At 47.0% G+C, this 24,892-nt stretch overlaps 2 protein-coding genes across 8 annotated transcripts in view; one reads left to right on the top strand and one right to left on the bottom strand.

Annotated features, from left to right (window-relative positions):
* Positions 1–10,893, bottom strand: part of MPHOSPH9 (M-phase phosphoprotein 9) — a 92,408-nt gene extending 81,515 nt beyond the window's left edge. For both annotated transcript variants that reach the window (XM_054528408.2, XM_054528405.2), the window contains exon 1: positions 10,701–10,893. The gene's annotated coding sequence lies outside the window, so the exon portion shown is untranslated. The remainder of the gene's footprint in view (positions 1–10,700) is intronic.
* On the top strand, positions 133–24,892 carry MTRFR (mitochondrial translation release factor in rescue). 6 transcript variants are annotated; one of them, XM_024257027.3, is made up of 4 exons: positions 133–269; positions 15,305–15,359; positions 20,622–20,931; positions 23,767–24,892. In XM_024257027.3, the coding sequence occupies exons 3-4, from the start codon at positions 20,650–20,652 to the stop codon at positions 23,983–23,985; spliced, it is 501 nt and encodes a 166-aa protein (XP_024112795.1). In that variant the 5' UTR covers positions 133–269; positions 15,305–15,359; positions 20,622–20,649; the 3' UTR covers positions 23,986–24,892. The 6 variants fall into 6 exon arrangements, with proteins under 6 accessions (XP_024112795.1, XP_002823978.1, XP_054384390.1 ...); XM_054528413.2 differs by lacking the exon at positions 133–269 and adding an exon at positions 12,040–12,153; XM_002823932.5 differs by lacking the exon at positions 15,305–15,359 and having other exon boundaries at positions 136–269.

Genomic DNA, 24,892 nt, shown 5'->3' on the forward strand with positions numbered 1-24,892 from the left:
GGTCCAACCCCGGGGGTGTGACAAGGGGGCGGGATTGCTGTGAAACTCTCTTCTCTGATTGGCTCTCTGGGAGCCAGCCGCTGCCACGAGGGAAAGAAGCTTCAGTTTCTCGCATGCGCAGTGAGTAAAGATGAGCCTCTGGCAGATGAGGGAAACAGCGATCAGAGTACGGCGCGTGCGCAGATCAGGGGTCGCGATTGCGAATCCTCTGCTGCGGTGATTCGGGTTTCCCTAGAACGTTGAGGGCACAAGTCGGGTCCTGAGACCAGGTAAGCATCTGCGGAGAAGCCAGGTAGCCCTACGGCTGCCAACGACTGTCAAAGGCTCCGGAGAGAGGACTGCGAGCCGGGACGCCTGGGTTTTTCGCGGCTTGCGACTCCGAGTGGCGCAGCCAGTTTACCTGAGGCCGCGCTGGCGGTGGGGTGGGGCCGGCCCTGACACCCGAGCTCAGTTTTCTCGGGACCTGGTTTACGCTGGGTGCTGTGGGTCGGCCCTGGGGCTGTTCAGGCACTCAGGGCAGGGGAGAGGAGAGACTGCCGTCCTGGAGAAAACGGTTCCATGGAGGCCCAAGGTGAAGCGGAAGGATCCTCATGTACATCACTGAGCGGAATGGAGCTGTGAGCACGCATCAGGTGCTGTTTTAGGCCTGGCACGTAGTAGGGGTCAGCACTGCCCTTGCTAGGCTTTTGCGGAGATACTCAGTTTTTTTTAATAGACGTGGGGGGGGGGGTGTCTCACAGTGTTGCCCAAGCTGGTCTCGAACTCCTGGCCTCAAGCGATCCTCCTTCCTCGGCCTCCCAAAGTGCTGGGATCACAGGCGCGAGCCACCCAGCCCTACTTTTGAAGGACCGAAGGGAACCCGCTCTCCTCCCCGTGGGACCCCAGCCCATTTCATGCGCACTATGCAGGCCACATTCTTCAGCATAGTTAAGCTTTAAGGTCTCTCCAGCTCCTCGATTTCCCTCCAGGAGTTCTGGTTCACAGTAAAGGGACTTCCCTGGCACTATCACTTAGACCTCCACGACCCAGGAAATGGATCTGCCCTTGGAATAACAGATCTGCCAGGAGGCGTTCCATCTCATTGGAGCTTCCTAAGTATACCTACCAATTATTTTTATTTTTTACTTTTTTTATTTTTTGGGGGGATGGAGGGGGGACAGGGTCTCACTCTGTCACCCAGGCTGGAGGGCAATGGCACGATCTCGGCTCACTTTAACCTCTGCCTCCCGGGTTCAAGCGATTCTTCTGCTTCGGCCTCCCGAGTAGCTGGGAATACCGGTGCCCGCCACCACATCCGGCTAATTTTTTGTATTTTTAGTAGAGATGGGGTTTTGCCGTATTGGCCAGGCTGGTCTCGAATTCCTGACCTCAGGTCATCCTCCTGCCTCGGCCACCCGAAGTGCTGGGATTACAGGCATGAGCCACCACGCCTGGCAATTTTCAAAGGGTAAATTTGATGTTATCCTATCTTTCATGATTTTTTAAATTATATTACATAATTCCAAAAGATATTTTATGTTTAAACCAGGACTTACTTCATTGAAGATGGTTTTATCTTTCAGTGTGAGCCTGCTGGGAAGTCAGGCTATATTTTTGGCATCACAGTGATCTCCTTAGTACCTGAGTTCACAGACCAGAATTATGATCCCACCAAATAACATGTTTTCAGTAATGTCATGGCTTATCAAGTACTCCTTAAATTGGACCATACCAAGTAAAATAATTTACAAGCCACTGTTCTAGATGCCTTTTCACCCTAAGGTCTAAAACAAAGGCCCACGAAATAATCAGTTCCCAGACTGGGTTTGTGTCATAAGACCACAGTGTATGTGGTGTGTCATTCCAAATTTCCTCAGCCTTGTAGTTGAGAGATCTGACATGCTGCCATTTAGTGACCACTAAGTACTTTACATTTATGGCAACATGTATGATTTTGTTCTCACTCTAGATAGTAGTATCGCCATTTTATAGATGAGGAAATAGAGCCAAAGTTGCCCAGTAAGTAAATTGTGGCATTGAGACATTGAATGCACGTCTGTTGGCCACAGAGCTCACACTCCTCAGCAGGAAGGCCTTTTTGGGACAAAAGAAAAAATGAGAGGAGTCGTCAAATACAGAAAGTCAGGCTGGTCCAAAAGTAGCGAGTGTGTTGGTTTTTTTTTTTGTTTGTTTGTTTTTTGGTGAGACAGAGTCTTGCTCTGCGCCCAGGCTGGAGTGCGGTGGCACCATCTCAGCTCACTGCAAGCTCCGCCCGCCAGGTTCACGCCATTCTCCTGCCTCAGCCTCCCTAGTAGCTGAGACTACAGGTGCCCGCCACCACGCCCAGCTAATTTTTTTTTTTTTTTGTATTTTTAGTAGAGATGGGGTTTCACCGTGTTAGCCAGGTTGGTCTCGATCTCCTGACCTCATGATCCACCTGCCTCGGCCTTCCAAGGTGCTGGGATTACAGGCGTGAGCCACCGCGCCCGGCCTAGTAGTGAGTTATCTTAATTAATTGTTCACAGTCACAGATCAAACTTCTACTCTTTCCCCATTCTCTACTGTACTTGACTAGTCTTTTTAAAAAGAGAAAGTTGGCCGGGCGTGGTGGCTCATGCCTGTACTCCCAGCACTTTGGGAGGCCGAGGCAAGCGGATTGCTTGAGGTCAGGAGTTCGAGACCAGCCTGGCCAACATGGTGAAACCCTGTCTCGACTAAGAATACAAAAGTTAGCTGGGCGTGGTGGCTGGTGCCTATAATCCCAGCTACTTGGGAGGCTGAAGCAGGTGAATCGCTGGAACCCAGGAGGCAAAGATTGTAGTGAGCCAAGATCGTGCCACTGCACTCCAGCCTGGGCAACAGAGTGAGACTCGTCTCAAAAAAATAAATAAATAAATATTTAAAACAGAAAAAATTAAGGAAAAGGAGCTAACATTGCCTAAGGAACTGGAAAAAGATCTGGAGATACTGTGAAAGGTAATGAAACAAGGTGTAGAAAGGATAATTTAGTTTCAAAAATTGAAAACCTAATGGTTTCCAAGATAGGTCTTACTGAGATAATCAGGAAGTGTGCATCTCTTATTTAAAATTACAGTAATGTATTTGAAAGTGCTTTGCAGTTGGACATGGTGGCTCATGCCTGTAATCTCATCACTTTGGGAGGCTGAGGCAGGAGGATTGCTTGAGCCCATGAGTTCGAGACCTGCCTGGGCAACATGGCAAGACCCCATCTCTACAAAAAATTAAAAACTAGCCAGGTATGGTGGTACACACCTGTGGCCCCAGCTACTGGGGAGGCTGAGGCAAAGAAGCTTGCTTGAGCCCAGGAGGTCAAGGCTGCACTGAGCCATTTTTACGCCACTGCACTCCACTTGGGTGACAGAAGGAGACCCTGTCTCAAAAAAAAAAAAAAAAGGAAGGAGAAGAAAGTGCTTTGGTTTGGATATGTTTAAGTCCTAAACAAACACAAGGCATCGTTAATAGAAATATAGGCTTTGAGACTTTTAGAAGAAAATATACAGTGTTGTTATTGCTGCTTTTTAAATGTGTTTCTGTTTTAATAGTGTAGTTGATAAATTATAAAGTTCCTGTTAGATGCCATAAATAGAACAAATATGGGGCCGGGTGTGGTGGCTCACACCTCCCAGCACTTTGAGAGGCTGAGGCAGGCGGATCGCCTGAGGTCAGGAGTTCAACACCAGCCTGGGAAACACGGTGAATCGCCATCTCTATGAAAAATACAAAAAATTAGCCAAGCGTGGCGGCGTGCGCCTGTAGTCCCAGCTACTCGGGAGGCTGAGGCAGGAGAATCGCTTGAATCTGGAAGGCGGAGGTTGCAGTGAGCTGAGATTGCGCCACTGCACTCCAGGCTGGGTGATAGAGTGAGACTCCGGCTAAAAAAAAAAATAGAAGAAATATGATACACACAAATAGGACAGGTGTAATTCTGTAGATTCAAAGTTTTCTGCTTAAAAAAAAAAATAAACGGGACCAGGCACTGTGGCTCACGCCTGTAATCCCAGAACTACGAGAGGCCAAGGCAGGCGCATCACCTGACGTCAGGAGTTCGAGACCAGCCTGGCCAACATGGTGAAACCCCCTTCTCTACTAAAAATACAAAATTAGCCGGGCGTGATGGCAGGTGCCTGTAGTCCCAGATACTCAGGAGGCTGAGACAGGAGAATCACTTGAACCCGGGAGGCAGAGGTTGCAGTGAGCCAGGATCACGCCATTGCACTCTAGCCTGGGTGACAAGCGAAACTCCGGCTCAAAAATAAAATAAAAATGAACGAGATGTTGGGATTGTGTGGAGTGAATATTTTCCTCTTTACTTCATTAGCTATGTCTTGAATTCTGCAGCATTAAGCATTCAAGCATTAAGCCTGTTAAATTTAGACCAGACCTAGAGTAGTCTCTTTTTTCTCTCGTCCCCCAAAATCAAAGACTACAGCTCTGCATTTCCTACTCAATCTATTATGCTTTCCTTGTTTGAGAAATAACTATCTGCAAACACTTACTGTGAGTGAAGGGTGCTTTATCTTCAGCGTAAAACCCCAAGTCTAGGAAATGGCATGGTCTGTTTCAAGCCTGATCAACAATACTCACTGGTTCCATTTGAGAAGTTTCAGCCCTTAAGGATTTCAGGTACCTACAGCAGGAGGATGAGCTAACAGGAGGATGTGAAAGACAGGGAAATGCTACTTTCTTTTTAACTACCATTTTACAGACAGCACCAAAACACTTTTTTTTTTTTTTTTTTTGAGACGGAGTCTCACTCTGTCACCCAGGGTGGAGTGCAGTGGCACGACCTCAGCCCACTGCAACCTCCACCTGCCAGGTTGAATCCATTATTCTGCCGCAGCCTCCCGAGTAGCTGGGACTACAGGTGCACACCACCACACCTGGCTAATTTTTTGTATTTTGGTAGAGAGGGGGTTTCACCATGTTGCCCAGGCTGGTCTGGAACTCCTGAGCTCAGGCAATCCACCCTCCTCAGCCTCCCAAAGTGCTAGAATTACAGTCATGAGCCACCACACCCAGCCCCAAAACACATTTTTGAAACATGAATTATTATTATTAAGCGTTTCTCAGAGAATCATTTTCCCCTCACTTAGCTTCTGGCACCACCTGCTGGCCGTTTTGTCTTTTCAAAGCAGCAACATTGCATGTTGGTCTGTTTAAGCTCAAAGTTGTTTGGCCCTTAACTGTTTATTAGGTCATTGTTTTGAGACCTATGGTTTCATCTCCTTCTTAAGGAAGAGACAAGATGGAATAAGCAGGTAATCAGCCCTCCTGAATTCTTGTCTCAGTTTCTTAAATGTCATATAAATAAGAAACAGGCTGGGCATGGTGGCTCATGACTGTAATCTCAGCACTTTGTGAGACTGAGGCAGGCAGATTGCTTGAGCTCAGGAGTTTGAGACCAGCCTGGGCAACATGATGAAACCCCATCTCTACTTTTTTAGAAAAGAAAAAGAAAAAAACTTTTACAAGTGTCTGTCCTAGCAGTCAGAAGAACTTGCTGATTCCTGTGTTCTGGAACAATGCTTGTCAAATGTTAGGTGCCTCTGCATCACCTGAGGATCTTGTTAGGCTGCAGGTTCTCATTTGGTAGGTCAGAGCAGGGCCTGAAATCTTCATTCCTAACCATCCTCCACGTGGTGCTTTTGCCACTATGCGGACCACACTTTGGGTAGCAAGATTCTAGAGCTACATTGTCCCATAAAGTAGCCACCAGCACATGTGGCCCAAACTGAGATGTTCTGTAAGTATGACTATAACCTAGATTTTGAAGCCTTCATATTTAGGGGGAAAAAAGAATATCTCAATTTTAAAATATTGGCTGGGTGCAGTGGCTCACACCTGTAATCCCAGCACTTTGGAAGGCTGAGGCAGGCAGATCGCTTGAGCTTGAGTTCCAGACCAGCCACAGCAACATGGTGAAACCCCCTCTCTACACAAAATCCAAAAATTTGCCAGGCATGGTGGTACATGCCTGTAGTTCCAGCTACTCAGGAGGCTGAGGTGAGAGGATGGCTAGAGCCTGGAAGGCAGAGATTGCAGTGAGCTGAGATGGCACCACTATACTCCAGCCTGGATGATGGAGCCAGACCTTGTCTCAAAATAATAATAAAACATTGATCACATGTTGAAATAATATTTTTGATATATTGGGTTAAATATAAATTTCATCATTATTTCTAATGTAACTACTAGAAAATTTAGAATTTCACATGTGGGTAGCATCAGTTTTGTTTTTTGGTTTTTTTTTTTTTTTTTTTGAGACAGAGTCTCACTCTGTTGCCAGGCTAGAGTGCAATGGCGCAATCTCGGCTCACCGCAATCTCGGCTCACCGCAATCTCCGCCTCCCGGGTTCAAGCGATTCTCCTGCCTCAGCCTCCCAAGTAGCTGGGACTACAGCTATGTGCAACCATGCCCAGCTAATTTTTTGTATTTTTAGTAGAGACGGGGTTTCACCTTGTTAGCCAGGATGGTCTCAATCTCCTGACCTCGTGATCCGCCCACCTTGGCCTCCCAAAGTGCTGGGATTACAGGTGTGAGCTACCGCGCCCAGCCCAGTAGCATTAGTTTCTATTGGACAACACTGTTCTAGAACATTAACACAATAGAGGTGACATTTTTGATGTTTTTTTCCCCAGATGACTCAGTTTCCCAATCTCCTTGTTTCCGTGTCACCATCTCTGCTAGCTCAAATCAGTATTTAATTCTTTTCTTGGGATGATTTCCTCCCATCACACTCCTTTACACCTTCTCAGCCTTCACCATTGCCATCATGATCCCAGGGCTCTCATCAAGCAGTGAACAGTCCTATGTGCCAGAATACTGGCAGCACCCTTGTTTAAAGCACTTAGCCTTGCCACGGGGTGTGGGGCCTGGACCAGCAGCAACAGCCTCATCTGTGAGCTGGTTAGAAATGCAGAGCCTCACCGGTCACGGTGGCTCATGCCTGTAATCCCAGCACTTTGAGAGGCTGAGGCTTGTGGATCACCTGAGGTCAGGTGTTCGAGACCACCCTGACCAACATGGTGAAACCCCATCTCTATTAAAAATACAAAAAAAAAAGCTAGACGTGGTGGTGGGCACCTGTAATCCCAGCTACTTGGGATGCTGAGGCAGGAGAATTGCTAGAACCCGGGAGGCGGAGGTTGCAGTGAGCAGTCAGGGTGACGGAGACTCCGTCTAACAAAGAAGAAGAAATGCAGAGCCTCAGGCCTCGCCCCAGACCTAGTGAACCAGCATCACAAGTCACAAGACTCCCAGGTGATTTGTATGCACATTAAAGTTTGCATGGTGAGACTGGCTGGTGAGCACTTTAACAATCTTCCTAAAGCACACTGTTTCAGTTAGTCTCCGCACCTGTTCCTTCAGTTAGTTTTAATGAAGTTTCTGCAAGGTTTATATACCATGAAAGTTGTAGCTAAGGTAAACTAGTGCTTTACCTTTCAAAAAAAAAAAAACACTTAAACAGTGAATTTTAGATAAATGGCGTCCAGAAGGCAGGTCCAGAGATTGACATCTCATGCTTTCCTGAAAATAGATTAAATATCCTTTATTTTATTGACTTTTTTTTTTTTTTTTTTTTTTTGAGAAAAAGTCTCACTCTGTACCCCGGGCTGGAGTGCAGTGGCGTGATCTTGGCTCACCACAACCTCCGCCTTCCGAGTTCAAGCGATTCTCCTGCCTCAGCCTCAGCACACCACTGCACCCAGCTAATTTTTTGTATTTTTAGTAGAGATGGGAGTTTACCATGTTGGCCAGACTGGTCTTGAACTCCTGACCTCAGGTAATCTGCCCACCTTGGCCTCCCAAAGTGCTAGGATTACAGGTGTGAGCCACCACGCCCAGCTTCAAATATCCTTTATCCTTTTCAGAGACACGAAATGAAAGGCATTACCATCCTCTTTACTTCTCTCCAAAGTGAGCGCTGTTGATGACACAGCATCACCTCCTACATCTAGGCTTTTATTTTTATTTTTATTTATTTATTTATTATTTTTTTTTTTTAATAAAAGAGATGGAGTCTCACTATGTTGCCCAAGCTGATCATGAACTCCCAGCTTCATGGGCTCCTCCCACCTCAGCCTCCCAATATGCTGGGATTTCAGGTGTGAGCCACCACACCCAGCATTATTTTATTTTTTATTATTTATTTTATTTTTTATTTTACTGTTTTTTGTTGTTGTTGTTGTTGTTTTTTCAGACAGAGTCTCACTCCTTCAGTCTTCACCCAGGCTGGAGTGCAATGGCACGATCTCGGCTCACTACAACCTCTGCCTCCCGGGTTCAAGCAATTCTCCTGCCTCAGTCCTCCCAAGTAGCTGGGACTACAGGTGCCCACTACCACCCCCAGCTAATTTTTTGTATTTTTAGTAGAGACGGGGGTTTCACCATGTTGGCCAGGATGGTCTCGAACTCCTGACCTCAGGTGATCCACCTGCTTCGGCCTCCCAAAGTGCTGGGATTACAGGCACGAACCACCATGCCCGGCCTATTTTGTTTTTTAGAGATGAGGTCTCCCTATGTTGCACAGGCTGGAGACAGCTTCTGGGCTTAAGCAATCCTCCCACCTCAGCCTCCCAAGTAGCTGGGACTGTAAGCTATTATCTTGTTTGCTCCAGCCATAGGCTTTGTTGCAGAGTTGAACATGCCGTCCCTGCAGATAGTCTGTCTTGGTTTGAGTTGAATGTGGAAGCTGGAGGAGGGATGTGCTGACCAGATCCAGTCATGAAGAAGGCCACTCAGTAGCACATAGGTTTCAAATCCTGACAGCAAGCTCTCCAGGAGGATGAGGGGCATAGAGAGTTTGAGAACCACTGCTCCATAGTATGTTATCCATCCTCAGCTATCGCACGTATCCTGTTTGTGCTCGTCTTCATTTCTCTTTTATGCTACAGACTCTTCAGGCTCCCTGAAGCCCATGCCTGATACTCAATAGATGTTTAAAATATTCTTGCACAAATTAATGTTCCCTTTTGTAAATTCCTTAGACCTGTTATCTCTGAACTTAACCAAGTTGGAAGGGACTGAAGCAATGACAGGAGCTTTCACCTTAACTGCAATCAGCCATTTAGTGCAGAAGCCATCATCAAAGGAAAAGTAGAGCCTAGGGGGTCAGGGTAGAGCGCCAGCCCTACACTGAAGCTCACGTTTGAAGAAGGGAACTGGGGCAGAGCTGTCATGACTGCTGGTTTCCTCTTACTAGCACTTCTCTGTACCATTTTTCTTTTTCTCTTTTTTCATGTCACAATGAGCTATAATTTGAGCTGCTTTTATTGTTCCCTAAAGACTTCGGATTACTCTGTATCACAAAAACTGAAATCCAATTCGTATTTTTTTGGCCTTTGGGGAAGTGGAACCATGGGTGTGTTTGTCATTTTTAGCAGTCATTGGAGTAGGGCCGAAGCTCCAGGAGATACTGAAAGTGTTTAGAATTGTCTGATTGGCTGTTGGAATTAACTGTTAAACAAAGCAGCCAGTAACTGAACACCGGAGACCTTCTTAAACTCCAGTTGGGTGGGAGACCTTCCAGTGTGTCTGGCAGCTCTGAACTAGGACAGAAAGGTAGAGATTCAAACAGTGGACTGGTGACAAAGCAGCTGATAAAAGCACTCTCCTCTCCATCCTTTGTCTGGGAGTCTCGCCTTGCCTTGGAATCACTTTCTCTCTTTTTCACTGCACTGGTTTGTGCCAGTGCTGTCCTGCCTGGTCACATTTACCAGCTAGCGGATGAGAAACTCAAGAGAGAAGTGCGGGGCTCATGTTCCATAATGAATTGAATCCGGGACTACAGGCTGCCTGATACACAAATGAATTTTGTTTTGTGGATTGAAAACAGGAATAAGGAAAGATAAGTTTTGGACATTGACTTAGTCTACTCAATCATTCGTAGGTAAGGTGATTCTTTGTCAGAGAGTTCAGAGAAAGTGCCCAGGTTTATCATTTATCTTCTAAGGTATTTGATTTTATACACATTTCATACACATTAAACAAAACCAGTTTTTAAAGCACCACTTTCCTTGGCACACTCCATTTCAAAGTATATCCCTTCACAGTCATGGAGCACCTTGCCAATACCATCTTTTAAAACAATTTTTCTTTTTTGGCTGGGCGTGGTGGCTCATGCCTGTAATCCCAGCACTTTGGGAGGCCGGGGCGGGCGGATCACGAGGTCAGGAGATCGAGACCAGCCTGGCTAACATGGTGAAACCCCGTCTCTACTAAAAATACAAAAAATTAGCCAGGCATGGTGGCAGACGCCTGTAGTCTCAGCTACTTGGGAGGCTGAGGCAGGATAATGGTGTGAACCCGGGAGGCGGAGCTTGCAGTGAGCTGAGATCGCACCACTGCACTCCAGCCTGGGCGACAGAGCGAGACTCTGTCTCAAAAAAAAAAAATAAAATACAAAAATTAGCTAGGTGTGGTGGCACGTGCCTGTAGTCCCAGCTACTCGGGAGGCTGAGGCAGGAGAATCGCTTGAACCCAGGAGGCGGAGCTTGCAGTGAGCCGAGATCGCGCCACTGTACTCCACCCTGGCGACAAAGCAAGACTCCATCTCAAAATAAAAAATAGAAATAGCAGAAGTAGAGATGAAGGATATCGTATTGTCATTCTAAAGGTGACCAGTGTCATCTCAGTATCACTGTACTGGTTACTAACCTAGAAGCTTACATGTAAAGTAACAGGAAATGCACATATTTACAAGAAAGCAACGCCTGATCCCGTGTCTCCATCCTGCTTCCTCCTCAGTGGGTATCTATCTGGATCTCACAGTGGGCTCAGGAGACAGCAGCAGGCTCAGGGGAAGTTGACCGAGGGTGAGGTGGACAGGCTGGGAGCAAAGCTGTGGAGTAATCTGCTGGATGTCCAGTTACCTTAGAAGCTGGCTCCCACCTAGATCAGACACCAGTTGCCATGACTACAGTTTATGAGGTTTCAAACACTAAAAGAAGCTATTTAGAGCCTCATATGAGGCAGTTGTTTAATAAGAGCAGCACAGGCTGGGCGCAGTGTGGCTGACTCCTGTAATCCCAGCACTTTGGGAGGCCGAGGCAGGTGGATCACCTCAGGTTGGGAGTTCAAGACCAGCCTGACCAACATGGAGAAACCCTGTCTCTACTAAAAATACAAAATTAGCCGGGCGTGGTGGCACATGCCTGTAGTCTCACTACTCAGGAGGCCGAAGCAGGAGAATCACTTGAACCCAGGAGGCAGAGGTTGCAGTGAGCCAAGATCGCGCCATCGCACTCCAGCCTGGGCAGCAAGAGCGAAACTCCATCTCAAAAAAAAAAAAAAAAAAAAAAAAAAAAAAAAAAACGCACATCTGTATTTAGTGCCTACTAAATAATCTACTAAGTAATCTTCAATAAAGATGCTCTAACCAAGTGGTACTTTTGCAGTTCCCGTAATCCTCCTGGGTGACAGAGATTTTACTACAAATCAGTCTCAAGCTCTGAAAGAAATCAACAAAGCCCTTTCTAGAATACTTTTTTCTGTGACCTTTTTTTTTTTTTTTTTTGAGACAGAGTCTCGCTCTGTCGCCCAGGCTGGAGTGCAATGGTGTGATCTTGGCTCACTGCAACCTCCGCCTCACGGGTTCAAGCGATTCTCCTGCCTCAGCCTCCCAAGTAGCTGGGATTACAGGTGTGTGCCACCACACCGGCTAATTTTTGTATTTTTAGTAGAGATGGGGTTTCACCATGTTGGTCAGGCTGGTCTCGAACTCCTGACCTTGTGATCTGCCTGCCTCGGCCTCCCAAAGTGCTGGGATTACAGGTATGAGCCACTGCACCCAGCCTTTTTTTTTTTTTTTAAAGACAGAGTCTTACTCTGTCACCCAGGCTAGAGTGCAGTGGCACGATCTCAGCTCACTGCAACCTCTACCTCCTGGAATTCAAGCAATTCTCCTGTCTCAGCCTCCCAAGTAGCTGGGATTACAGGTGCCCGCCACTGCGCCTGGCTAATTTTTTGTATTTTTAGTAGAGACGGGGTTTCACCATCGTCTCGATCTCCTGACCTCGTGATCCACCCTCCTCGGCCTCCCAAAGTGCTGGGATTACAGGCGTCAGCCACCACGCCTGGCCCTATATGCCTATTTTTATACCAGTACCACGCTGTTTTGGTGACTATGGCCTTATAGTATAGTTTGAAATCAGGTAATATGATGCCTCCAGATTTGTACTTTTTGCTTAGTCTTGCTTTGGCTATGTGGGCTCTATTTTGTTTCCATATGAATTTTAGAATTTTTTTTTCTAGTTCCGTGAAGAATGATGGTGATGGTATTTTGATGGGGATTGTGTGGAATTTGTAGATTGCTTTTGGCAGTATGGTCTTTTTCACAATATTGATTCTACTCATCTATGAGCATGGGATGTGTTTCCATTTGTTTGTGTCGTCTATGATTCCTTTCAGCAGTTTTGTAGTTTTCCTTGTAGAGGTCTTTCTACTCCTGTGTTAGGTATATTCCTAAGTTTTGTTCTTGTTTTTGTTTTGTTTTTTTTTGTTCGTTTGTTTTTGCAGCTATTGTAAAAGGGGTTGAGTTCTTGATTTGATTCTCCACTTGGTCGCTGTTGGTGTATAGGAAAGCTACTGATTTGTGTATGTTAATCTTGTATCCAGAAACTTTGTGAATTCTTTTATCAGTTCTAGGAGCTTTCTGGAGGAGTCCTTAGGGTTTTCAAGGTAAAGGATCACATCATTAGCAAACAGTGACAGTTTGACTTCCTCTTTATGGATGTGGATGCCCTTTATTTCATTATCTTGTATGATTGCTCTAGCTAGGACTTCCGTACTATGTTGAAGAGAAGTGGTGAGAGTAGGAATTCTTGTCTTGTTCCAGTTCTCAGGGGGAACAGTTTCAACTTTTCCCCATTGAGTATTATGTTGGCTGTGGGTTTGTCATAGATTTTTTTTTTTGCTTGTTTTGTTTTGTTTTTTGTTTTGTTTTGTTGTGAGACAGAGTCTCGCTCTGTCACCCAGGCTGGAGTGCAGTGGGGCGATCTCAGCTCACTGCAACCTCCGCCTCCTGGGTTCAAGCGGTTCTCCTGCCTCAGCCTCCCGAGTAGCTGGATTACAGGCATGCGCCACCACGCCGGGCTAATTTTGTATTTTTAGTAGAGACGGGGTTTCACCATGGTCAGGCTGGTCTCGAACTCCCAACCTCAGGTGATCCGCCCTCCTCGGCCTCCCAAAGTGCTGAGCCACTGCACCCAGCCTCAGTTTGAAGAGTTTTTTAATTTCCATCTTGATTTCATTTTTGACCCAATGCTCATTCAGGAGCAGGTTATTTAATTTACATGTATTTGCATTTTTTGTTTGCGGGGTTTTTTGGTGTTTTGTTTGTTTGTTTTGAAACGGAGTTTTGTTCTTGTGCCCAGGCTGGAGTGCAATGGCACAATCTCGGCTCACTGCAACCTCCGCCTCCCAGGTTCAAGCAATTCTCCTGCCTCAGTCTCCCAAGTAGCTGGGATTACAGGCACCTGCCACCACACCCAGCTAATTTATTTGCATGGTTTTGAAAGTTCCTTTTGATTTCCAGTTTTATTCCACTGTGGTCTGAGAGAGTGCTTGATATAATTTCAATTTTCTTTTCTTTTTTTTTTTTTTTTTTTTTGAGACGGAATCTTGCTCTGTCGCTCAGGCTGGAGTGCAGTGGAGCAGCCTTGGCTCACTGCAAGCCCCACCTCCCGGGTTCACACCATTCTCCTTTCTCAGCCTCCCCAGGAGCTGGGACTACAGGCACACGCCACCACGCCCAGCTAATTTTTGTATTTTTAGTAGAGACAGGGTTTCACTGTGTTAGCCAGGATGGTCTCGATCTCCTGACCTTGTGATCCGCCTGCCTCGGCCTCCCAAAGTGCTGGGATTACAGGTGTGAGTCACCACGCCTGGCATAATTTCAATTTTCTTAAATTTATTGAGGCTCATTTTACGGCCTATCATATGATCTCTCTTGGAGAAAGTTCCATGTACTGTTGAATAGAATGTATATTCTGCAGTTATTGGATGAAATGTTCTATATATACCTGTTAAGTCCATTTGTTCCAAGGTATAGTTTAAATCCATTCTTTGTTGACTTTTTGTCTTGATGACCTGTCTAGTGCAGTCGGTGGAGTATTGAAGTTCCCCACTATTATTGTGCTGCTGTCTATCTCATTTCTTAGGTCTGTTAGTAATTGTTTTATAAATTTGGGAGCTCCAGTGTTAGGTTCATATATGTTTAGGATTGTGATATTATCCTGTGACAAGGCCTTATTACCATTATATAATGTCCCTCTTTGTCTCTTTTAACTGCTGTTGCTTTAAAGTTTTTGTCTGATACAAGAATAGCTACCCCTGCTTGTTTTTGGTGTCTATTTGCATGAAATGCCTTTTTCCACCCCTTTAAGTTTACGTGAGCCCTTATGTGTTAGGTGAGTCTCCTGAGGGCAGCAGATGGTTGATGAGTTCTTATCCATTCTGCAGTTCTGTATCTTTTAAGTGGAGCATTTAGGCCATTCACATTCAATGTTAGTATTGAAATGAGATACCGGCTGGCGCGGTGGCTCACGCCTGTAATCTCAGCACTTTGGGAGGCCAAGGCGGGCGGATCACGAGGTCAGGAGATCGAGACCACCCTGGCTAACACAGTGAGACCCCGTCTCTACTAAAAATACAAAAAATTAGCTGGGCGTGGTGGCAGGCGCCTGTAGTCCCAGCTACTTGGGAGGCTGAGACAGGAGAATGGCGTGAACCTGGGAGGTGGAGCTTGCAGTGAACCGATATCACATCACTGCACTCCAGCCTGGGCAACAGAGTGAGACTCCATCTCAAAAAAAAAAAAAAAAAGGAAATTTGAGGTACCATTACATTCATTGTGCTCTTTGTTGCCTGTGTACTTTGGGGGTTTTTTGGTTTTGCTTTTTAACTTGTATTTTTGTTTTACAGGTCCTGTGTGATTTGTGCTTTAAAGAGGTTCTGTTTTGATGTTGTTTCCAGGATTTGTTTCAAGATTTAGAGCTTCTTTTAGCAGTTCTTGTAGCAGTGGCTTGGTAGTGGTGAATTCTCTCAGCATTCGTTTGTCTGAAAACGACTATCTTTTTTTCATATGTGATACTTAGTTTTGCTGGATACAAAATTCTTGGCTGATAATTGTTTTGTTTGATAATTGTTTTGTTTGAAGAGGCTGAACATAGGACCCGAATTTTTTCTAGCTTGTAGGGTTTCTCCTGAGAAATCTGCTGTTAATCTGATAGATTTTCCTTTATAGGTTACCTGGTGCTTGTCTCACAGCTCTTAAATTATTTCCTTCATTTTAACTTTTTACAGAATTGGTGGGTTCTTGGTCTTGCTGACTTCAAGAATGAAGCCACAGACCCTCGTGGTGAGTGCTATAGCTCTTAAAGATGGTATGTCCAGGGTTTGTTCCTTCAGATGTTCAGATGCGTCGGGAGTTTCTTCCTTCTGGTGGGTTTGTGGTCTCGCTGACTTCAGGAGTGAAGCTGCAGACCTTCGCAGTGAGTGTTACAGCTCTTAAAGGCATTGCAGACCCAAAGAGTGAGCAGCAGTAACATTTACTGCAAAGACCGAAAGAACAAAGCTTCCACAGCGTGGAAGGTGACCCGAGCGGGTTGCGCTGCTGGTTCAGGCAGCCTGCGTTTATTCCCTTATCTGACCCCACCCACATCCTGCTGATTGGTCCATTTTACAGAGAGCTGATTGGTCTGTTTTGACAGGGTGCTGATTGGTGCGTTTATAAACCTTGAGCTAGACACAGAGTGCTGACTGGTGCATTTGCAATCCTTTAGCTAGACACAAAAGTTCACCAAGTCCCCACTAGATTAGCTAGACACAGAGCACTGATTGATGTGTTTACAAACCTTGAGCTAGACACAGAGTGCTGACTGGTGCATTTGCAATCCTTTAGCTAGACACAAAAGTTCCCCAAGTCCCCAGTAGATTAGCTAGACACAGAGGACTGATTGATGTGTTTACAAACCTTGAGCTAGACACAGAGTGCTGACTGGTGCCTTTACAATCCTTTAGCTAGACACAAAAGTTCTCCAAGTCCCCACTAGATTAGCTAGACATAGAGCACTGATTGGTGCATTTACAAACCTTGAGCTACACACAGGGTACTGATTGGTGCGTTTACAAATCTTGAGCTAGACACAAAGTGCTGACTGGTGTATTTACAAACCTTTAGCTAGACATAAAAGTTCTCCAAGTCCCCACCCGACTCAGGAGCCCAGCTGGCTTTGCCTACTGGATCCCACACTGGGGCTGCGGGCGGAGCTGCCCGCTAGTTCCCCACCACGCACCCGCACTCCTCAGCCCTTGGGTGGTCGATGGGACGGGTCGTGGAGCAGGGGGTGGCGCCCGTCCAGGAGGCTCCGGCCGCGAGGGGGTTGGGGGAGGGGGGACTCAGGCATGGCGGGCTGCAAGTCCCAAGCCCTGCTCCACGGAGAGGCGGCTGAGGCCTGGCGAGAATTCGAGGACAGCCCGGGCGGGCCAGCAGTGTTGGGGGACCCGGCACACCCTCCGCAGCTGCTGGCCCGGGTGCTAAGCCCCTCACTGCCTGGGGCCGGCGGCGCCAGCTGGCGACTCCTAGTGCGGGCCTGCCAAGCCCGCGCTAGTCCACGAGCTCTCCCTCCACACCTCCCCACAAGGGGAGGGAGCTGCCTTCGGCCTTGGCCAGCCCAGAGAGGGGCTTCCACAGAGCAGCGGCGGGCTGAAGGGCTCCTCAAGCACGGCCAGAGTGGATTGCCGAGGCCAAGGAGGTGCCGAGAGGAAGTGAGGGCTGCTAGCACGTTGTCACCTCTCATTTGGATAACCTGATGACAGTATGCCTAGATGAAGATCTTTTTGCAATGAATTTCTCACGTGTTCTTTGTGCTTCTTGTATTTGGATGTCTAGGTCTCTAGCAAGGCAGGGGAAGTTTTCCTCGATTATTCCCCCAAATATGTTTTCCAAGCTTTTAGATTTCTCTTCTTCCTCAGGAACACCAATTATTCTTAGGTTTGGTCGTTTAACATAATCCCAGACTTCTTGGAGGCTTTGTTCATATTTTCTTATTCTTTTTTGTCTTTGTTGGATTGGGTTAATTTGAAGACCTTGTCTTTGAGCTCTGAATTTCTTTCTTCTACTTGTTGAATTCTATTGCTGAGACTTTCCAGAGCATTTTGCATTTCTAAAAGTGTGTCCAAAGTTTCCTGAATTTTTTATTGTTTTTTCTTTAAGCTGTCTATTTCCCTGAATGATTTCTCCCTTCACTTCTTGTATCATTTTTTGGATTTCCTTACACTGGGCTTCACCTTTCTCTGGTCCTTCCCTGATTAATAACTAACCTCCTGAATTCTTTTTCAGGTAAATCAGGTATTTCTTCTTGGTTTGGATCCATTGCTGGTGAACTAGTGCGTTTTTAGGGGGTGTTGAAGAGTCTTGTTTTGTCATATTACCAGGTTTGTTCATTTGGGTAGGCTCTGTCAGAGGGAAGGTCTAGGGCTGAAAGCTGTTCAGATTCTTTTGTCCCATGGGGTATTCTCTTCATGTAGTCTGCCCCTTTTCCTATGGATGTGGCTCCCTATGAGCCAAACTTGCAGTGATTGTTGTCTCTCTTCTGGGTCTAGCCGCCCAGCGAGTCTTCCCAGTTCCAGGCTGGTACTGGAGGTTATCTGCAGAGTCCTGTGATGTGAACCATCTATGGGTCTCTCAGCCATGGATACCAGTGCCTGTTTAGTGGAGGTGGCAGAGGGTACAATTGACTCCATGAGGGTCCTTAGCTTTGGTGGGTTAATGGTCTATTTTTTTTTTGCTGGTTGGCCTCCTGCCAGGAGGTGGTGCTTTCCAGAAAGCATCAGCTGTGGTAATATGGAGAGGAACCAGCAGTGGGCAGGGCCCTAGAACTCCCAAGATTATTTGCCCTTTGTCTTCCCGCCAGGGTGGATAGGGAAGGACCATCAGATGGGGGTGGAGCTAGGCATGTCTGAGCTCAGACTTTCCTTGGGCAGGTCTTGCTGCGGCTGCTGTAGGGAATGGGGGTGAGATTCCCAGGTCACTGGAGTCGTGTACCTAGGAGAGTTACGGCTACCTCTGCTGAGTCATGCAGGTTGTCAGGGAAGTGGGGGAAAGCTGGCAGTCACAGGCCTCACCCAGCTCCCACACAAACCCAAGGGCCGGTCTTACTCCCACCGTGTTCCCCCACAACTGCCCCGAGTCTGTTTCCAGGCAGAGGGTGAGACTGGCTTGAAAATTTGCCCGAGGCTGTTCCCCTCCCAGCTGCGAAAGAAAAGGGCTATAGTTCTTCCCCTACCTGTAACGTCTGCATGCCAGATTCGTGCAGTTGCCCGAGTTTTGGCCAGGAGGCTTCTCGCCCTGTTTAAATTGTTACAAAGTTCGACTAGAGAATTCCTTCTCCCTGTGGAGTTTTATCCCTTGCTCCTCTGGCCACCCTCCTGATGGATCCCTGTGGTGCCAAGCAGGAATGGGCTGCCTGGGGACCCAGTGAGCTCTCACGGCCTTTCTGCTGCTTCCTCTACCCCTGTATTTCGCTCTGCTGAGTCTGACTTAGCTCCAGGTAAAGTTGGAAATTTCTCCTGCAAACAGACCTTCAGCCTCTCCAGTGGGGGGGGGGGGGTGTGTGTTCGGGAGAGGAGGGTCTCCCTTTCCCACTTCCACAGTTGGGGCACTCACAGTATTTAGGGGTCTCCTGGGCCCTGCAGGAGCAATCGGCTTCCTTCAGAGGGTCTGTGGGTCCTCTCAGGATTGCTGGTTTGTTCTTGTAGTTGATCTGGAGCTAAAATTCACAATGCAAGCCTCTGCATGCTGCTCTGTCTGAAGCTGCAATCTAGTCCTGCCTCCTGTCTGCCATGATCCCAGGAGCTCCCATGCAGATAAATTATGATCACAAGGTCCCAAAATAGGCTGTCTGCAAGCTGAGGAGAAAGGAGAGCCAGTCCGAGTCCCAAAACTGAAGAACATGGAGTCTGATGTTCGAGGGTAGGGAGCATCCAGCACGGGAGAAAGATGTAGGCGGAGAGTCTAGGCCCATCTCGTCTGTCTTTTAATATCTTCTCTAACTAACCTGTAAGCTCCAAGAAGACAGTTCAGCTCTTTTTCATCTCATGTCCCTCACTATACCTAACAAGGACCTTATTAAAAGTTGACTAGCTGGATGCAGTGGCTCACGCCTGTAATCCCAGCACTTTGGGAGGCTGAAGCAGGTGGATTACTTGACCTTAGGGAGTTCAAGACCAGCCTGGGCAACATGGCGAAACCCCATCTCTATAAAAAGTAATTACTCAGATGTGGTGGTGTCTGCCTGTAGTCTTCACTTACTAGGGAGCCTGAGGTGACAGAATCGCCTGACCCTGGGGAAGTCAAGACTGCAGTACGCTGTGATCACGCCACTGCAGTCCAGCCTGGGCGACAGAGTGGAACTCTGTCTCAAAAAAAAAAAAAATTAGTTGACTTGGTAGTTGCAATGATGAGTACCAGTTGGACCACATTGTTGGCAGTGCGTGCAGGGAACAGATGTTCACATTCAAATCCATGAAACTGGAAACAAAAAACAACAATCATGACATTGATTGATAGTGATGTTTACTATGTCAGACTGTTTAAGCTCAGCTATAAAATAGACTCTCAGCCCCGGGGGTGGGTGGGTGGTTCACACTTGTAATCCCAGCACTTTGGGAGGCCGAGGTGGGCAGATCACCTGAGGTCAGGAATTCGAGACCAGCCTGGCCAACATGGTGAATCCCCGCCTCTACTAAAAATACAAAAATTAGCCGGGCGTGGTGGCACACGCCTGTAATCCCAGCTACTCAGGAGGCTGAGGCAGGAGAATCACTTGAACCTGGGAGGCAGAGGTTGCAGTGAGCCAAGATCGCGCCATCGCACTCCAGCCTGGGTGACAGAGTGAGATTCCGTCTCAAAAAATAAACTAGACTCTCATACTGTCATCTTTACATTTTGATTTCAGAGATTCTCAAACATTTAAATTTAAATACTGGCACTTGACCCAGATCCTAATTTTTGCTTGATGCACTATTTACCTGTATCAAATTACAGTCTGTTCCTTTGAATTTCTTTTTTTTTTTTTTTTTGAGACAGTGTCTCACTCTGTTGTCCAGGCTGGAGTACAGTGGCTCTGCCTCAGCCTCCCGAGTAGCTGGGATTACAGGCGCCCACCACCAAGCCTGGCTAATTTTTTATTTTTAGTAGAGATAGAGTTTCACCATCTTGGCCAGGCTGATCTTGAACTCCTGACCTCGTAATCCACCTGCCTCGGCCTCCCAAAGTGCTTGGATTACAGGCATGAGCCACCACGCCCAGCCTGAATTTCACACTCAAAACCTCTCCTTCCTGAGAAAACAGCACCCCTGGTTGCTTGGAAGATATTTTTGGTCTATTGCAAGAAAATATGTATTAGCTGGCAGGGCATGTCCTGGTAACATGGCAGACTGCAAGGCTGAGGAGAGGGGCATCTTGCTGAATAATGTGTCTCCACTCATTTCCTAAATTCCCTCGGTAACAGATGGGTCATCATTTGAATTGCTTTATAAAAAGCTGTCTTCGAATCTGAAGCATAATCTTGAGGGCATATGCCTCTTACTGAAAGCTCTCCTTATCCATCTAACCCAGGTCCTCAGCCAGCAGAGCCACGTTCCTTATGAGCACTGCGGGTTTATTTCATTTTCCTACACCACTGACCCGAATATGCCCGGCGCCATGGGGACTCCGGCTTTGGGAGAAGCTGACGTTGTTATCCCCAGGAATAGCTGTCACTCCAGTCCAGATGGCAGGCAAGAAGGACTACCCTGCACTGCTTTACTTGGATGAGAATGAACTCGAAGAGCAGTTTGTGAAAGGACACGGTCCAGGGGGCCAGGCAACCAACAAAACCAGCAACTGCGTGGTGCTGAAGCACATCCCCTCGGGCATCGTTGTAAAGGTAGATCACAGAAGGCCGCTGAGGGGAGAGGCCCCGCCCAAGGGTTCCACAGCCTCCAGAGATTTCTCCCAAGTGTGAATGGGATCAGCTGAAGTGCATTATTTTTCTGGCTCGGGCCACCCTCTACCAGCCAAGCAGTAGAGGGCACCGCAGATCTCATCCCATCCCTGAGCCATTCCTCCCTAAGGCAGAACCTCCTACAACAGCCTGGGAAGCCTGCTTCCAGGATCTTTTGGAGCCAGGGTATGGCTGCCATCCTTGAATTTGGCAGACAGCACTGGTGCTTGGCTGCTGCCCCGGAAGCAACGTCTTGACAAAGCTAAGCAGTGGCTGATAAAGGCAGGTGCCCGGGCAGCATGGTTCTTTCAAATCCATTCCCGCTGCAGGAAGGCTGCCGAGATCCCCAGCATTGCTGTGGGCTCCAAGTCCCTGAGGAGGCGGCAAGCAGGCCTGGGGTGTCGGCTGGCAGTCCCAGCCCTTAGCTGTCATGGCTGGTTAACATTAGGGTGGCCACGTCCTCCATGCCTCTCTGTCCCCGTTGGTAAATGTCGGTGATACCTCCCCTTCTGGACAGAGAGGACTGAGGGTGAGATCATGCAGGATCATGGAGGCCAGGCATTTTCCAACCTCCGAAGAAAAAATGCTGTGCACAGCTACCTATAGGAGTGTTCCTTTTTACATAAAAAAACAAGTCTCGGGCCAGGCACGGTGGCTCATGCCTGTAATCCCAACACTTGGGGAGGCTGAGGTGGGTGGATCACCTGAGGTCAGGAGTTCGAGACCAGTCTGGTCAACATGGCAAAACCCCATCTCTACTAAAAATACAAAAATTAGCCAGGCGTGGTGGCGCGTGCCTGTAATCCCAGTTACTTGGAGGCTGAGGCAGGAGAATCGCTTGAACCCTGGAGGCAGACGTTGCAGTGAGCCAAGATCACGCTACTGCATACCAGCCTGGGCAACAGACAAGATTCCCTCTTAAAAAAAAAAAAAGACAAGCTTGGTCAGAGGGGCTCCCAGTCCATCTGCCTCAGGGATCACGAGAGAGTCCTGGAAGCAGCACAGAAAAGCGATAGCCAAGGCAGGTGTTTCATATATAACGATACTGGCAGCAGATACTCACAGGTCATGGAAATGTGTGGGAGGAACTGTTCTAAGCAGCATTAACTCTGCAGTCCCCAAAACCCCATGTTCATGCTTTCCATCACAGTACAGGTGTGGAATCTGGGACATAGAGAGGCTAAGTGACCTGCCCAAGGTCCTGCCACTTAGTAGTCAGTTCACACCATACCCCAAGTCCATGTTCCTAACAGCTGCACTTCACTGCTGGGTTTTTGAGCCACAAGCATATCATGTAAAACCTCAGTCACTTCTTTTCCTCCTTGAAAAGTGTCATTCATGAGTAACAAAATTCTGAAACCTGAGAGTTAATTTTTGTTTAACCTATTTTATGTAACTCCTTCCAAACTTGCTTTCAGAATTATTCTTTAACCCTAATTTCATAGAATTTTTTTTTTAAGAGATAGGGTCTTGTTTTGTCAGCCAGGTTGGAGTGCAGTGGTGCAATCATGGCTCAGTGTAGCCTCAAACACCTGGGCTCAAGCAATCCTCCTGCTCTCGGCCTCCTGAGTAGCTGGGACTGCAGGCATGCCCCACCACACTCAGTGTTTTTTGTTTCGTTCTGTTTTTTGAGAGTCTTGCTCTATTGCCCAGGCTGGAGTGCAGTGGCGCAATCTCAGCTCACTGCAACGTCCGCCTCCTGGGTTCAAGCAATTCTGCCTCAGCCTCCTGAGTAGCTGGGATTACAGGTGCCCATCACCACACCCAGCTAATGTTTTTGTATTTTTACTAGAGACAGGGTTTCACCATGTTGGCCAGGGTGGTTTCAAACTCCTGACCTCAAGTGATCCACCCATCTCAGCCTCCCAAAGTGCTAGGATTACAGGCATGAGCCACCACGTCCGGCCATCCAATTTTTACATTTTTGGTACAGATGGGGGGTCTTGCTATGTTGCCCACGCTGGTCTCAAACTCCAGCCCCCAAGTGATCCTCCCGTTTCAGCCCCCAAAGCATTGGGATTATAGGTATGAGCCACTATGCCTGGCTTAAGATTTATCTTTTATCAAACAGCTTTGCAAGGCACTCACCTATAATAACTGAGGCATTACACAGTGAATGAGTTATGGTTGACTAATAATAAAGATGCTATTTTCTTCCTTCAGACAGAACTTTATGCTTATGAATGGTGCACACAAAGTGGTTGTTAACTGGCCACAAGGTAGATACATCAGTTGATACTTTCATAATTATTTTGCAACTTTATGTGAAGGCCACTGTTGCTTCTAAACAAAATAGCATTCCTAATGATTAAAACAATCACAGTGAAAGCCACATAATACAGCAAGGGTGTGGGACACAGGGCAGAGGCAGGAAAGGGGCTGGTCTTCACTGTCACTGACTCATGGAGACTCCTGATAAGGGGCTTTGCCTTCCAGGTTTGTCCCTCTCTATAAAGCAAACAGGTTGTCCTGACCAGCCTGGCCAACATGGTGAAACCCCATCTTTACTAAAAATACAAAAATTAACGGCATGGTGGCATGTGCCTATAATCCCAGCTACTTGGGAGGCTGAGGCAGGAGAATCACTTGGACCCAGGAGGCGGAGGTTGCAGTGAGCCAAGATCACGCCATTGCACTCTAGCCTCAATGACAAGAACAAAACTCTGTCTCAATAAATAAATAATAAAAAAGCAAACAGGTTGAATTTAATGACTTCTGAGATCCTGTCCATTTTTAACATCCTGTGGTTTTCACATTATAAAATATTATCTCTTACAGTGCCATCAGACAAGATCAGTTGATCAGAACAGAAAGCTGGCTCGGAAAATCCTACAAGAGAAAGTAGATGTTTTCTACAATGGTGAAAACAGTCCTGTTCACAAAGAAAAACAAGAAGCGGCGAAGAAAAAACAAGAAAGGAAAAAAAGAGCAAAGGAAACCCTGGAAAAAAAGAAGCTACTGAAAGAACTGTGGGAGTCAAGTAAAAAGGTCCACTGAGAAAAGAATTACAGATTCCAACTGACAGAATCTGCCAGAAGCTCCCAGGGAATAATGGTGGTGAGTTCCATCACCAGCATTATTATAGTGCGTCAAAAGAAATATTTTTGATGAATTTAAAAGACAACAAATTTATTTAAATGGTGCACTAAACTGTAGTGAACAGAGACAGGCACAATTCAAGAATAAAACTCGGCCGGGCACGGTGGACGGTGCCTCACACCTGTAATCCCAGCACTTTGGGAGGTCGAGGCAGGCGGATCACTTGAGGTCAGGAGTTTGAGATCAGCCTGGCCAACATGGTGAAACCCCGTCTCTACTAAAAATACAAAAAATTAGCCAGGCGTGGTGGCAGGCGCCTGTAATCCCAGCTACTCGGGAGGCTGAGGCAGGAGAATTGCGTGAACCTGGGAGGCGGAGGTTGCAGTGAGCTGAGATCGCGCCACTGCACTCAAGCCTGGGCAACACCTGGGTGACAGAGCGAGACCCCATCTCAAAAAAAAAATAAAACTAGGTCAAGTGCAATGACACACGCCTATAATCCCAGCACTTTGGGAGGCTAAAACAGGAAGATCGCCTGAGCCCAGGAGCTCAGGATTGTAGTGAGCTATCAACACCACTGCACTCCACCTGTCCACTTGTTCTTGTGTGACAGAACAAGACCCTGTCTCTAAAAAATAAGATAAAACCATAAAGAAACACAGTCAGTACTATACAAGAATAATGGCTACTTCTAGAGGGAAGAAAGGAGTTGTCATTGTGATGAGGCACTTGGAGGGGTTCTGGGGTGCCTGACAAAGTTCTGTTTCTTCACCTGGGTGGTAGAAGGGTGTCCCCATATTTCAAGTCGTACCTTTGTCTGTGTGATTGTGTCTGTTTTGTAATAATAAAATTTTTTTTGAAATTA

Source organism: Pongo abelii, chromosome 10 (assembly GCF_028885655.2).
Source record: "Pongo abelii isolate AG06213 chromosome 10, NHGRI_mPonAbe1-v2.0_pri, whole genome shotgun sequence".
In the NCBI taxonomy this organism is placed as follows: Eukaryota; Metazoa; Chordata; class Mammalia; order Primates; family Hominidae; genus Pongo; species Pongo abelii.

Bases quoted from the DNA above. Each gene is read 5' to 3' on its own strand.
- MTRFR (XM_024257027.3), top strand. From the start codon at position 20,650: ATGAGCACTGCGGGTTTATTTCATTTTCCTACACCACTGACCCGAATA. The intron at 20,932-23,766 runs GTAGATCACAGA...TATCTCTTACAG, and splicing joins CCTCGGGCATCGTTGTAAAG to TGCCATCAGACAAGATCAGT.